Source organism: Anomaloglossus baeobatrachus, chromosome 7 (genome assembly GCF_048569485.1).
Source record: "Anomaloglossus baeobatrachus isolate aAnoBae1 chromosome 7, aAnoBae1.hap1, whole genome shotgun sequence".
In the NCBI taxonomy this organism is placed as follows: Eukaryota; Metazoa; Chordata; class Amphibia; order Anura; family Aromobatidae; genus Anomaloglossus; species Anomaloglossus baeobatrachus.
The window spans coordinates 281,457,923-281,474,532 of NC_134359.1; the positions used below are offsets into that span (position 1 = coordinate 281,457,923).

General features: G+C 47.8%; 1 protein-coding gene across 1 annotated transcript in view; it reads right to left on the minus strand.

Moving 5' to 3' along the window:
• The window catches only part of IFT140 (intraflagellar transport 140), a 239,048-nt gene that overhangs the window by 92,568 nt on the left and 129,870 nt on the right, over positions 1 to 16,610 (minus strand). The window contains exons 12-15 of the mRNA XM_075318259.1: positions 14,520 to 14,611; positions 13,057 to 13,184; positions 12,674 to 12,791; positions 2,507 to 2,625 (exon numbers count right to left, since the gene is read on the minus strand). Of these exons, the coding sequence (XP_075174374.1) occupies positions 2,507 to 2,625; positions 12,674 to 12,791; positions 13,057 to 13,184; positions 14,520 to 14,611 (457 nt within the window). The remainder of the gene's footprint in view (positions 1 to 2,506; positions 2,626 to 12,673; positions 12,792 to 13,056; positions 13,185 to 14,519; positions 14,612 to 16,610) is intronic.

Consider the following 16,610-nt stretch of genomic DNA (forward strand, 5'->3'; position numbering starts at 1 on the left):
GCCAGTTATTATGCACTTGTCCTATTCATTAGACGATCATGCACAGATCCAGACAGGTATATCAAACATATACATTATACTTATAGATCATGCATGTATCCAAGCAGGTATATAAATTACATGGTGTCTGCGGACTGTGTATGTGTTCAGGCAGGTATATAAATTACATAGTATCTTTGGATCATGCATGTATCCAAGCAGGTATATAAATTACATGCACGATATCTGCGGACTGTGTATGTGTTCATGCAGGTATATAAATTACATGGTATCTTTGGATCATGCATGTATCCAAGCAGGTATATAAATTACATGGTATCTGCGGATCATGCATGTATCCAAGCAGGTATATAAATTACATGGTATCTGCGGATCATGCATGCATCCAAGCAGGTATATAAATTACATGGTATCTGCGGATCGTGCATGCATTCAGGCAGGTATATAAATTACATGGTATCTGCGGATCATGCATGCATCCAGGCAGGTATATAAATTACATGGTATCTGCGGATCATGCATGTATCCAAGCAGGTATATAAATTACATGGTATCTGCGGATCATGCATGCATCCAAGCAGGTATATAAATTACATGGTATCTGCGGATCGTGCATGCATCCAGGCAGGTATATAAATTACATGGTATCTGCGGATCGTGCATGCATCCAGGCAGGTATATAAATTACATGGTATCTGCGGATCATGCATGTATCCAAGCAGGTATATAAATTACATGGTATCTGCGGATCATGCATGCATCCAAGCAGGTATATAAATTACATGGTATCTGCGGATCGTGCATGCATCCAGGCAGGTATATAAATTACATGGTATCTGCGGATCGTGCATGCATCCAGGCAGGTATATAAATTACATGGTATCTGCGGATCATGCATGTATCCAAGCAGGTATATAAATTACATGGTATCTGCGGATCATGCATGTATCCAAGCAGGTATATAAATTACATGGTATCTGCGGATCATGCATGCATCCAGGCAGGTATATAAATTACATGGTATCTGCGGATCGTGCATGCATCCAGGCAGGTATATAAATTACATGGTATCTGCGGATCATGCATGTATCTAAGCAGGTATATAAATTACATGGTATCTGCGGATCGTGAATGCATCCAGGCAGGTATATAAATTACATGGTATCTGCGGATCGTGAATGCATCCAGGCAGGTATATAAATTACATGGTATCTGCGGATCGTGAATGCATCCAGGCAGGTATATAAATTACATGGTATCTGCGGATCGTGAATGCATCCAGGCAGGTATATAAATTACATGGTATCTGCGGATCGTGAATGCATCCAGGCAGGTATATAAATTACATGGTATCTGCAGATCGTGAATGCATCCAGGCAGGTATATAAATTACATGGTATCTGCGGATCATGCATGTATCCAAGCAGGTATATAAATTACATAGTATCTGCGGATCGTGCATGCATCCAGGCGGGTATATAAATTACATGCACGATATCTGCGGACTGTGTATGTGTTCAGGCAGGTATATAAATTACGTGGTATCTTTGGATCATGCATGTATCCAGGCAGGTATATAAATTACATGATATCTGCGGATCGTGCATGTATTCAGGCAGGTATATAAATTACGTGGTATCTTTGGATCATGCATGTATTCAGGCAGGTATATAAATTACGTGGTATCTTTGGATCATGCATGCATCCAGGCAGGTATATAAATTACATGATATCTGCGGATCGTGCATGTATTCAGGCAGGTATATAAATTACATGCATGATATCTGCGGATTGTCCATGTGTTCAGGCAGGTATATAAATTACATGATATCTGCGGATCGTGCATGCATCCAGGCAGGTATATAAATTACATGATATCTGCGGATCGTGCATGCATCCAGGCAGGTATATAAATTACATGGTGTCTGCGGATCGTGCATGCATCCAGGCAGGTATATAAATTACATGGTGTCTGCGGATCGTGCATGTATTCAGGCAGGTATATAAATTACATGATATCTGCGGATCGTGCATGTATTCAGGCAGGTATATAAATTATATGCATTATATCTGCGGATTGTCCATGTGTTCAGGCAGGTATATAAGTTACATGCATGATATCTGCGGATTATGCATGTGTTCAGGAAGGTATATAAGTTACATGCATGATATCTGCGGATTATGCATGCATCCTGGCAGGTATATAAATTGCATGCATGATCTCTGCAGATTGTCCATGCATCCTGGCAGGTATATAAATTGCATGCATGATATCTGCAGATTGTCCATGCATCCTGGCAGGTATATACTGTAAATTACATGCATGATATCTGTGGATTGTCCACGTGTTCAGGCAGGTATGGGTTGAGCAACCTCTTTAAGAAAGTGAATTATAAGACGCACCAAAAACTTCATGTGTGATTATTCCTACAACCACAAAGGGAAAACCTGACGCTACATAAAGCCGGCCCGGCCCACAGGACTTATCCCTCCCAGCACTTCTTACATCTCCATATTGGATGAAGTATCTTGCTGATCGGCTTGGCCATTCCAGAAGTCGAAGAATGATACATTATCCAGGTCAACATCGTAGAAGTACATCTTGGAGTCGAGGTGACCATCAGTCTGGTGAAAGAGTGATTACAGGGTTAAGTGAGATGAGACAAAACATTTTCACTCTCCGCTAAAATACAGACACGGGATTTAATAGAGAACTCTTTTCCCTAACCCTGCATACATTATAATCTACATGCCACACCACAGACTTTCATTTTAAAACCTTTTCTTTTGAAGACATCTTTAAAAAAGCAGAATCTTAACACCTTAAGAGGAGGATGCACAGGAGCCGAGCACCCACCACACGTGGCATATGTGCACTGCTATGTCTGTGATGGCTGCTGTTAGCCATTTAGATGCTGCTGTCAATCTTTAAAATTAGCATTTAGAAGGCAGAGCACAGAGAACTGATGAAGGCCCCCTACATTGCCATCTTGATAGTCCTAAGCATCATAGACAACGATTTTATTACTGTGGTATTGTAATGTGGGTATAATCAATCAGACGATAGCAGGTTCAAGTTCCCTAAGGCGTCTGAAAAATGAAGTAAAATTCTGAAAAAAAGCTATCAGAAATATTATATATATATATATATATATATATATATATATATATATATATATATATATATATATATATATATATATAATGTTATAGCTCTTGGAGGAAGGGGAAGTATGCAAACGTGAAAATGAAAATTGGCTGCGGAGACGAGACGAGGGGTTAATAGAATACTTCCGGACTGGTTGCATTACATTGTATTGTATTGTGCGCCATCTAGTGGTCACGGAAAGAGTTACCAATAAACTTTCAAACTTTGCCTGCTTCAGCTTTATCAGATTATTTACTGCTGCAGATATAATTGCAATGATTAATAACACCTCCATATACGGCACATAACACAGGCTCTACCATTCACAATAGGTGATATCACAGCTGACCTCCTCCTGTACAATGACTGATAACCCAGGATCCATGATTCACAATAGATGATGTCACAGCTCCCCTCCTATACAATGACTGATAACCCCTCTATATACAGTAGATAGCACAGGATCCACCATTCACAACAGATGATATCACAGCTCACCTCCTCCTGTACAATGACTGATAACACTGTATCCATCATCTAAAATAAATTGTCACAGCTTACCTCCTCCCCCTTGTGAACAATGACTGATAACACACGATCCACCCATCACAATAGATGATATCACCACTCACCTCCTCCTCTTCCTGTAAAATGACCGATAACACCTCTATATACAGCAAATAGTGCAGGATCCACCATAGGCTATATCACAGCTCACTTTCTCCTCCTGTACAAGGACTGATAATAACACCTCCAAATATAGTAGATAACACAGGATCCACTATTCACAGCTCACCTCCTTCTCCTGCTGCACAATGACTGTACACCTCTACATACAGAAGATAACATGGGATTCACCATTCACAATAGGTGATGTCACAGCTCACCTCCACCTCCTTTACAATTACTGATTACACCTCTTTATACAGTAGATAACATGGGATCCACCATTCCCAATAGGTGATGTCACAGCTCACCTCCACCTCCTGTACAATGACTGATAAGACCTCAACATACAGGGGATAACACAGGATCCACCATTCATAATAGGCGATGTCACAGCTCACCTCTTCCCCCTCTCTTCACAATCACCTTCGCCCTTCTGTACGAGGCCTCTATACAAAAACACAGAGGTTTTGGTCTACTGCCGCCATTGTACGTGTGCACAACAAGAAGTCTATCATTAGGCCTAGTGGCCAATGTGAATATAGGAAGAGGTTTTATATTTTTATAAATATACTTTGTTATATGAAAAAGAGAAAAAAAATGAAAGAAAAATTTATAAAATCCTGTTTTACCCACCAGAGCGTTTTCTTTAAAAATGTTGTCCAGGATTAGACAAACATAACAGTTTCTTCTAAAACAGCGCCACCCTCTGTCTACATGTTGTGTGTGGTATTGTAACTTAGTGCTATTCACTTGAGGGAGCTGAGCTGTAATACCACTCACAACCTGTACACAGCGGGTGGCGCTGTTTTAGATGAAAGCGACCGCAATTTTCTCATTCTGGACAAATTGTTTAATGCTACTTTTGAAAAATAAGATTAGGGTAACACGACGACTACAGCAGTCGCAGGGATAAAGGTTGCTGTACGCCACTGCTACATCACAGCATCTGAAAAGGGGCGTATTATGACCTGCAAAAAGAACTGCAGCTGCTACCACAAAGTGGCAAAAAGTCAGAACCAGTTGAATTTCGTGTCGCGCTCCCCCAATTCCCGATGCTGCGACGTATCTGTGCAAACAGCATTCTTTTGCTAAGACGCCAACCGAGGATACTGAAGAACATTCAGGTGACGTCTCATCTCAGAGACACACAGAAAGCATCATTTTCCTGTACATATAATAGCCTGTCATGATATAAGTCCTGGAGATTTCCTTAAAGGGAACCAATCATCAGGATTTTCGTGTATAAGCTGCAGCCAGTGCAGTACTGGCACTATCAGGCACAGTGTGTACATACCATTGGGGTGCAGCTCGGGTGTTTAGGCAGTGAAATACAACTTTATAAAGTTTGAAATTTCGTGAACTTTTTGATTGACATGTGCACCTCTGCAGATAATGTCCGGGCGGGTTATGCAGGAGTTCCCGCCCCCCCACCAGCCTGTTCCTCCCTCTCTGTTAATGTCCGGGCGGGTTATGCAGGAGTTCCCCGCCCCCCCGCGCCGCCTGTTCCTCCCTCCCTCCCTCTGGCTGTATGTAAATATCTAATCTTCAGAAACATGGCGCCGGAGTGGGCCTCTGCGCATAGCGCTTATCTCCAGCGCCATGTTTCTGAAGCCCGCATCACACAGCTTGGTGTCTGCAGACTGCAGAACAGCTGATCGGAGGACGCGATCAGCTGTAGCTATGATGACGTGCCACCTCAGGACACCGGGCCAGGACAGGAGCTTGCCAGCAACATCAGGGGTCAGGTGAGGTAAGTTCACAATGGACTCACATGACCCCGTGACGGCAGTGCTGCGAGACCCGGTCACGGTAGTGATATCGGGCGGCACTGTCTTCACGGGGTCAGGTGAATGAAATTACTAGCACCTGTGATGTCATTGCCCCAGCAGGCACGCACACACATACACACACTATATATATATATACACACACACACACACTGCTGTGTGTGCGCCCCTGCGTTGACCTGGGCTCACCTTCTAGGTTCCAGGTCACTGCAGGAAAGCACTCACAGCTGTGTGTGTGTGTGTATACAGTGTGTATACTGTGTGTATAGTGTGTGTATATAGTGTGTGTGTGTATATAGTGTGTGTATATAGTGTGTGTGTGTGTATATATATATGTGTGTATAAATGTGTGTGTGTATATAATGTGTGTGCGCGCGTGTGTGTATATAATGTGTGTGCGCGCGTGTGTGTATATAGTGTGTGTGCGCGCCTGTATAATGTGTGTGTGCGCGCGTATGTATAATGTGCGCGTGTGTATAATGTGTGTGCGCGCGCGCGTGTGTATAATGTGTGTGCGCGCGCGCGCGTGTGTGTATATAATGTGTGTGTGCGCGCGCGCGCGTGTATAATGTGTGTGCGCGCGTGTGTATAATGTGTGTGCGCGCGTATAGTATGTATGTGTGTGTGTGCGCGCGCGCGCGCCTCTCTGCTGGGGCAATGACGTCACAGGTGGAAGTGAGGGGCTGCTCTCACAATCAATGGGGGACTTTTAGTTCCGCATTGAACGTACCAGGGATTATGGGATCAACCCCAGATTTGGATTTCGGCGGACCTGGATTATGGATGTCACAGGGAATTAAATTTGAAAAGATGGCGTCTGTTGTGTTCTAATTTCTATTTTTATGTCTTTTCAGGGTCAACTTTGGAGAACGTCGGGGGACATCTAAATGGATTACGGCGGACCTTTAGCATTTTAATAATTTTGTTAATAAATTGGTCAACGAGGGATGGCGTCGGGGGGTTTTTTGTTCTAATAAAAAGTATTACTTTGAAATAAAGGAATTCGTAATGGGGGTGTCTACTAGATGCCCACCCATTACTAATACCAGGACTTGATGTCAGCTGGCAATTCACAGCTGTTATCAACCCCATATATTACCTCGTTTGCCAACGCACCAGGGCAACGGGATGAGTTGGGGCGAAGCGCCAGTATTGGCACGTCTGATGGATGCGCCACTTCTGGGGCGGCTGCAGCCTGCTATTTTTAGGCTGGGAGTGTCCAATAACAGTGGACCTCCCTAGTCTGAGAATATCAGACCCCAGCTGTCCGCTTTACCTTGGCTGGTGATCCAATTTGGGGGGGACCCCACGTTTTTTGTTTTAAATTATTTATTTATTTAATGTAAAATAACAGCGTGGGGTGCCCTCTGTTTTGGATTACCAGCCAAGGTAAAGCTGCCAGCTGTGGTCTGCAGGCTGCAGCCGTCTCCTTTACCCTAGCTGGCTACAAAAAATAGGGGGGACCCCACATCGTTTTTTTTAAATATTTATTTATTTTTTGGCTAATTACAAGGCTAGGCACCCTTTAGTGTCACATGAAAGTCACTAAAGGGTGCCAGCTTAGAATATGCAGGGGGTGGGACATTATATAGGTTTTTCTCATCTATCTATCTATCTATCTATCTATCTATCCATCCATCTTTCCCTCTATCCATTATCTGTCTATCGATTATCTATATTATTTATTGCAGTTCAGCATAAAAAAAACGCAGGAACCAACCTGTGGAAAAACCGCGCGAAAACTGCAGGAAAAGCGCATGCGTTTTTCCTGCGGTTTTGGTGCGTTGGTTGCACAAGCCACCTTCCAACATACATATCGATGAAAAATTCATTATACAACCGCAAGTAGCAGCAGCATAGGTGGCGAGGACGCGGCAGGCAGCGGGGATAGGTAAGCTCTATGAATACTCCACCTCCTCCTACTTCTCCATCATCATTCTCCTCCTCCTCCATCATTATTATCCTCCTCCTCCTCCATCATTATTATCCTATTATACACACACTATACACACACACTATACACGCGCGCGCGCACACATTATACACGCGCGCGCACAAACATTATACACGCGCGCGCACACACATTATACACGCGCGTGCGCGCACACACATTATACACGCGCGCGCACACATTATACACACGCGCGCACACACATTATACACACACGCGCACACACATTATACACACGCGCGCACACACACACACTATATACACACGCGCGCGCACACACATTATATACACACGCGCGCGCACACACATTATATACACACGCGAGCGCGCACACACATTATATACACACACACACACATTTATACACACACACATTTATACACACATATATATACACACAGTATACACACACTATATACACACACTGTATACACACATTATACATGCGTGCGCACACACATACACGCGCGCGCGCACACACACATTATACAAGCGCACACACACATTATACACGCGCACATTAGACGCGCGCACACACACATTATACATGCGCGCGCGCGCACACACATTATACATGCGCGCGCGCACACACATTATACATGCGCGCGCACACACATACATGCGCGTGCGCACACAGATACGCGCGCGGACATTATACACGCGCACACACATTATACACGCGCGCGAGCACACACATATGCGCGCACACACATTACACATTATACACATGCGCGCGCACACACACATTATACACACGCGCACGCACACATTATACACACGCGCACATTATACACACGCGCACATTATACACACGCGCACATTATACACACGCGCACGCGCACATTATACACACGCGCGCGCACACATTATACACACGCGCGCGCACACATTATACACACGCGCGCGCGCACATTATACACACGCGCACATTATACACACGCGCACATTATACATGCGCGCACATTATACACACGCGCGCGCACACATTATACACACGCGCGCGCACACATTATACACACGCGCGCGCACACATTATACACACGCGCGCGCACACATTATACACACGCGCGCATACACACATTATACACACACGCGCATACACACATTATACACACGCGCGCGCATACACACATTATACACACGCGCGCATACACACATTATACACACGCGCGCATACACACATTATACACACGCGCAGCTGTGAGTGCTTTCCTGCAGTGACCTGGAACCTAGAACCTAGAAGGTGTGTGTGTGTGTGTGTGTGTGTGTGTATATATATATATAGTGTGTATGTGTGTGTATAATCTGTGCGTGCCTGCTGGGGCAATGACATCACAGGTGCTAGTAATTTCATTCACCTGACCCCGTGAAGACAGTGCCGCCCGATATCACTACCGTGACCGGGTCTCGCAGCACTGCCGTCACGGGGTCATGTGAGTCCATTGTGAACTTACCTCACCTGACCCCCGATGTCGCTGGCAGGCTCCTGTCCTGGCCCGGTGTCCTGAGGCGGCACGTCATCATAGCTACAGCTGATCGCGTCCTCCGATCAGCTGTTCTGCAGTCTGCAGACACCAAGTTGTGTAATGCGGGCTTCAGAAACATGGCGCCGGAGATAAGCGCTATGCGCAGAGGCCCACTCCGGCGCCATGTTTCTGAAGATTAGATATTTACATACAGCCAGAGGGAGGGAGGAACAGGCGGCGCGGGGGGGCGGGGAACTCCTGCATAACCCGCCCGGACATTAACAGAGAGGTGCACACGTCAATCAAAAAGTGCACGAAATTTCAAACTTTATAAAGTTGGATTTCACTGACTAATCACCCGAGCCCCCCCCTGATGGTATGTACACACTGTGCATGATAGTGCCAGTACTGCACTGGCTGCAGCTTATACACCAAAATCCTGATGGTTGGTTCCCTTTAAGGTTTAGGAGGAAGATTAAAACACCTGGTAAACGCACAGAATAGGCTATGATTACTATATAGAAAAAAATAAGACATTTTGCACACGGAAGACCTGGTTAAAGGGAACCTGTCACCAGATTTGGCGACTATAAGCTGCGGCCACCACCAGTGAGCCCTTATATACCATATTCCAGAATACTGTATATAAGAGCCCAGCCGCTGTGTAGAAGGTAGAAATCACTTTTATAATACTCACCTAGGAACCGGTCCCGTCTGATGGGTGTCTCTGCTCTCTGGTCCGATGGGGATCGCTGCTTTCCGGTCCGGCACCTCATCTCTGCGGTGATTGCTGTCCTCCTTTTTCTGAGGCCGGTGTGCATGAAGCGTCCTACATCATGCACACTAGCCTAGCCGGCATTGCGGTCCTGTACAGGCGCACTTTGATCTGCCCTGCTCAGGGCAGATCAAAGTACTGTAGTGCGCATGCGGGTGCGATCTTTAACCTTTCCTTGCTCCTGCGCATTAAAGTACTTTGATCTGCCCTCAGCTGCGCAGATCAAAGTGCACCTGCGCAGGACCGCAGTGTCAGCCTGTGTGGATGACAGACGCGTCATCTACACTGGGCTGGGTAGAAGCAGGGCAGAGATCGCAGCAGAGAGGAGGCACCGAACCGGAAAGAGAAGCCAGACCGGTGAGCAACGACACCCATCGGACCGGAGAGAGGAGGCGCCGGACCAGAGAACAGCGACATCCATCGGACCGGAGAGAGGATGCGCCGGACCAGAGAACAGCGACACCCATCGGACCGGAGAGAGAAGGCGCCGGACCAGAGAACAGCGTCATCCATCGGACCGGAGAGAGAAGGCGCCGGACCAGAGAACAACGACACCCATCGGACCGGAGAGAGGATGCGCCGGACCAGAGAATAGCAACATCCATCGGACCGGAGAGAGGAGGCGCCGGACCAGAGAACAGCGACATCCATCGGACCGGAGAGAGGAGGCGCCGGACCAGAGAACAGCGACATCCATCGGACCGGAGAGAGGAGGCGCCGGACCAGAGAACAGCGACACCCATCGGACCGGAGAGAGGAGGCGCCGGACCAGAGAACAGCGACACCCATCGGACCGGAGAGAGGATGCGCCGGACCAGAGAACAGCGACACCCATCGGACCGGAGAGAGGAGGCGCCGGACCAGAGAACAGCAACATCCATCAGACCGGAGAGAGGAGATGTCGGACCAGAGAACAGCAACATCCATCAGACCGGAGAGAGGAGATGTCGGACCAGAGAACAGCGACATCCATCGGACCGGAGAGAGGAGGCGTCGGACCAGAGAACAGCGACATCCATCGGACCGGAGAGAGGAGGCGCCGGACCAGAGAACAGCGACATCCATCGGACCGGAGAGAGGATGCGCCGGACCAGAGAACAGCGACACCCATCGGACCGGAGAGAGGAGGTGTCGGACCAGAGAACAGCGACATCCATCGGACCGGAGAGAGGAGGTGTCGGACCAGAGAACAGCGACATCCATCGGACCGGAGAGAGCAGGCGCCAGACCAGAGAACAGCGACACCTATTAGACCGGAGAGAGCAGGTGCCGGACCAGAGAACAGCGACACCCATCGGACCGGAGAGAGGAGGTGCCGGACCAGAGAACAGCGACACCCATCGGACCGGAGAGAGCAGGCGCCAGACCAGAGAACAGTGACACCTATTAGACCGGAGAGAGCAGGTGCCGGACCAGAGAACAGCGACACCCATCGGACCGGAGAGAGGAGGTGCCGGACCAGAGAACAGCGACCCCCATCGGACCGGAGAGAGGAGGCGCCAGACCAGAGAACAGCGACACCCATCGGACCGGAGAGAGGAGGTGCCGGACCAGAGAACAGCGACACCCATCGGACCGGAGTGAGGAGGTGCCGGACCAGAGAACAGCGACACCCTTCGGACCGGAGAGAGGAGGCGCCAGACCAGAGAACAGCGACACCTATTAGACCGGAGAGAAAAGGCGCCGGACCAGAGAACAGCGACACCCATCGGACCGGAGAGAGGAGGCACCAGAACAGAGAACAGCGACACCTATTAGACCGGAGAGAGGAGGCGCCGGACCAGAGAACAGCGACATCCATCGGACCGGAGAGAGGAGGCGCCAGACCAGAAAACAGCGACACCTATTAGACCGGAGAGAGGAGGCGCCGGACCAGAGAACAGCGACATCAATCTGACCGGAGAGAGGAGGCGCCAGACCAGAAAACAGCGACACCTATTAGACCGGAGAGAGCAGGTGCCGAACCAGAGAACAGCGACACCCATCGGACTGGAGAAAAGAGGCGCCAGATTGAAGACTATTGACACCCATCGGACCGGAGAAAGGAGGCGACGGACCGGAGAGCACCAACACCCATCGGGCCAGAGAAAGCAGCAACACCCATTGAACCGGAGAAAGGAGGTGCTGGACCGGAGAGCAGAGACACCCATTGGACCAGAAAAAGGAGGAGTCGGACTGGAGACCAGTGACGTCCATCAGACCAGAGAAAGGAGGTGCCGGACCGGAGAGCAGTGACACCCATCGGACCAGAAAGAGGCGACACACACCGGACCGGAGAAAGGAGGCGCCAGACCAGACCGGACTGCCCTCTATGTGAGTATTATAAAAGTGTTTTTTACGTTATACACAGCTGTCTGGGCTCTTATATACAGTATTCTAGAATGCTGTATATAAGAGCTCAGTGGTGGTGGCCGCAGCTTATGAGGGACAAATCTGGTGACAGGTTCCCTTTAATACAGGAGGATACTACAATGTATGAGTAAATTAATGAATGGGAATAAAGCAGAATCTATGCATATGAAGAGGTCACATTCCAGAAACAAACCCCATTGTAGTGCATTGGTCTCTGCAGCTCAGCTCCTATTAAAGTGAATGTGATCTGAGCCGCAGCACTCGAGAACAGTCACTACATGGTGTACACTACCGTGGTCTCCCGGCTCTATACTCTGTGTACTTTTGGTGTTTACGGAACCAGCAATCCCTTATTGGTGGGATATTGGTGCCCAACCAATCTGATATTGATAACGATAGACCCCAATATCATAGCCCTGGAAACCACTTGTGGACAGAGGGACGTAGCACCACACAGAATTGTTCAGGGCTTCTAAGGTGTAGATTTTATTTTTGACAAGTAATCGATGGCCACAATAACCTTACCCTATTAGCGAGGATGCTGACTTTGCTGCCATTGGCATTGCACCTGATAGACACGATGCTACCAAGCCCGGGCACCAGCTCAGAGAGGTTCTTACAATTGCTGTGGGCTTTGGCCTCCCTTTAGATGAAGAAAAAAAAAAAAAGAAACATGAGTAGAGTCACAGCGCAGCAATGCGAGGAGGAGGACGCGATGAAGACGACATGTTACTAGGGTACGCCTGTGGGGGGGGGGGGTCCACGGTGTGCCAGCTCCCGCCCTCGGCTGCCTATCCTCCAGATACACATCTGTTTATTTCTGGAGTTGGCAGCAATGACGAGATCATTGATATCTGCACTGTAAGAAGAGGAATAAGAGGATTACTCTTCCAAAGCAATTAACGTACCTTCTCGAAAGGTCAAAAAGCTTGAAGTGGGCGGCATCAGTGGCGACTACCAAGAATGTGCCGCATATATCCAGCATACATGGGTTTCCCTCTGGCACAGAGAACGGCAGCAACTGCTTCACTGTCCCCTGCGAAGAAAGACAAAATGACATCAGGGGAGGCAAAAATAGACAGCGGTGGATAAAGGGGAACAAAAAGCATCTGTCAGATGTAGACTGTGCCAATGTAGGAAATCTTAAATTCAATGCTTCCTGAGAAATACATGAAAAATAGCTCCTTCCCAGAAGGAGAAAAGATGACTCTTTACTGCCACCTATAAAGAAGTTTCAAAAGCTCTGCACTGATGAGGAGCAAAAAGTCTGAAACAGCCATCTACAGATTCGGCTGATATCTCAATGTTCTATAATGTGTCAGACACCTACAGAAGGCACTAGATCAGACAGTTTTCTTCCTTCTCGAGGAAAGTTAAAGGGGTTGTCTATTGAAAACAAGTTAACACCTATCCCCACAATATGTGATACCTTATTGACAGTGGTGGGGGTCCGATCACTCAGACTCGCATTGATTGGCAAAAATGGGGCGTTTTTATCCTTGATATGGAATGAATGGAGCAGTGGTGCTCACGCTCTATTAGACTGCCGAGTGTTGCGCTAGGTCATTTCCGGCAGCGCCATAGAACATAAATGGATAATGGATCATCGATCCCACTGCTCTGTTTTAAAACGTCACGTCAAGGACTAAAATTCCTCTTATTGTTGATCGGTGAGGGTCCCAGTTGTCAGACCCCCACTGATTAATCAGTTATCACCTATTCCTACAGATAGGGGATAGAATGTTTTCACTGGACAATCACTTTAGCACCAATCTGACAAGAAGGATTACGTTTCTTCGATATTTGTATGAAGTTCCGATAGTTTCCTATTCCAATATTAACCCTATACAAGTCATGTATCTATCACATATCTTCCAATATGAGATATACACATGGGATCTCAGATCAGCAAGGATTTAAAGTATGAAGCAACTCTATAGAGGGATTACACCGCCTTGGATCTCTAAACTATAGATTAAAAAAATCAGTTTGACAGAAATATCCTTGGATGCTGTAGCTGGACAGGATTATTCTTCTGTGAGAATACAAGCCATTTTGTATTCTATAGAAACCATCTTGTCTTATAAATGAATGATGTCATAGGGTTCACATAACACTGAAGGGCAGGGAAGTCTCAAATGTCCACACACACCCCTGCAGCTCTTATTGGAGCATGGTAATTTCTTTGTTTGAGGTACTATACAAACAGGTCACATGATGTAATAAAGCAGAAACTCTCAGTACACCATGCTAGGCTGTGCTGCATTGATTTCTCCAAGCGCTTGTAAAACAAATCTTATTAATTTGGAGTTCCAAGGGCAAAGAAGCAGAGTATTTCGCTCACACTTCTCAAAGAAGAGTCTGCGCTTACCTGCAATGTACGGATTTGGACTCTGCCAGGCTCTACAGTGTAGAGGTTTTCCTCGTGAATTGCCAACACAGGAGACTCGCTGGCAAAGGAACCTGAACATTAAAAAAAAATAATAAATAAATAAATCAACATTGTAAAACAAAGCAAAAAAAGAGAATTTTGTTTACTTACCGTAAATTCTTTTTCTTATAGTTCCGTATTGGGAGACCCAGACCATGGGTGTATAGCTTCTGCCTCTGGAGGACACACAAAGTACTACACTAAAAAGTGTAGCTCCTCCCTCCGAGCATATACACCCCCTGGATAACCAAATATAGCCAGTTTAGTGCAAAAGCTGAAGGAGAGTAGCCACCCACAAGTAGAGATAAAGCAAGAACCGGAACAACCGGAGCCTCTGTCTACAACAACAGCCGGTGATAACACGCGGAGCAAGAAACTGCCAAAAGGCAACAGGGAGGGAGCTGGGTCTCCCATTACGGAACTATAAGAAAAAGAATTTACGGTAAGTAAACAAAATTCTCTTTTTCTTCATCGTTCCTATGGGAGACCCAGACCATGGGACGTCTCAAAGCAGTCCATGGGTGGGAATAAACAGAAAACTGACAAGTAGGCGAAACCTAACTTCACCAATGGGCGACAGCCGCCTGAAGGATGCGTCTGCCCAAGCTCGCATCTGCCGAAGCATGAGCATGCACTTGGTAGTGCTTCGAAAAGGTATGCAGACTAGCCGAAGTGGCAGCCTGACCGACCTGCTGAGCCGTAGCCTGGTGCCTGAGAAACCAAGAGGCACCGACAGCTCTGGTCGAGTGTGCCTTGATCCCCGGCGGGGGAGGCACTTGAGTACACTGGTAGGCATCGGAAATGGCCGACCTAATCCAACGAGCTAGGGTCGGCTTAGAAACCGAGAGGCCCTCACGCCGACCTGTGGTCAGCACAAAAAGAGAGGTGCGCCGCCTAACAACAGCGGTGTGAAACACATAGATCCGGATCGCCCGCACCAGACCCAGAGTATGCAACGCTTTTTCAAAGCGATGAACAGGAGCCGGACAAAAGGAAGGCAGGGAAATGTCCTGGTTAAGGTGGAAAGGAGAAACCACCTTAGGGAGAAAGTCCGGAGTCGGACGGAGAACCACCTTGTCTTGATGAAAAACCAAAAAAGGTGACTCCGAAGAGAGCGCAGTCAAATCAGAGACTCTCCTGAGGGAAGTTATGGCCACTAGAAAGACCACTTTCTGTGAAAGACGAGACAAAGAAACCTCCCTAAGAGGCTCAAAGGGGGGTTTCTGGAAAGCCGTGAGGACCAGATTAAGGTCCCAGGGATCCAAGGGCCGCCGGTAAGGCGGAATGCTGTGAGATGCGCCCTGCATGAAGAAGCGCACCTGAGCCAGCCGAGCGATAAGCCGCTGGAACAACACTGACAGAGCCGAGACCTGTCCCTTGAGGGAATTGAGGGATAGTCCTAGCTGCAGACGGACTGCAGAAAGGACAGAAGGGTCGGCAAGGAAAAAGGCCAAGAAGCATGGCCGGAAGAGCGACACCAGGACAGGAAAATTCTCCAGGTCCTGTGATAGATTTTGGCCAAGGAATACTTCCGAGCCCGAGTCATAGTGGAGATGACTTCAGGAGAGATACCAGAAGTCGTCAAGATCCAGGACTCAAGAGCCACGCCGTCAATCTGAGAGCCGCAGAATTCAGGCGGAAAAACGGACCTTGTGAGAGAAGGTCTGAACGGTCCGGGAGATGCCACGGCACCTCTACGGACAGATGGAGCAGGTCTGGGTACCAAGCTCGCCTGGGCCAGTCTGGAGAAGCACAGCTCTGATTTCCAGCACATTGATCGAGAGGGCTGATTCGGACGGGGTCCAAGTGCCCTGCGCTCTGTGGTGGAGATATACTGCTCCCTAGCCGGATAGACTGGCATCCGTGGTGAGGATCACCCGGGACGGGGCCAGGAAGGAGCGTCCCTGAAGAGAGAGGGGCCGAAGCCACCACTAAAGGGAGCCCCTGGTCTGTGGCGACAGAGCCACTAACCTGTGCAAGGAGCAAGGTCGCTTGTCCCAACAGCGAAGAATGTCCAGCTGCAGAGGACGC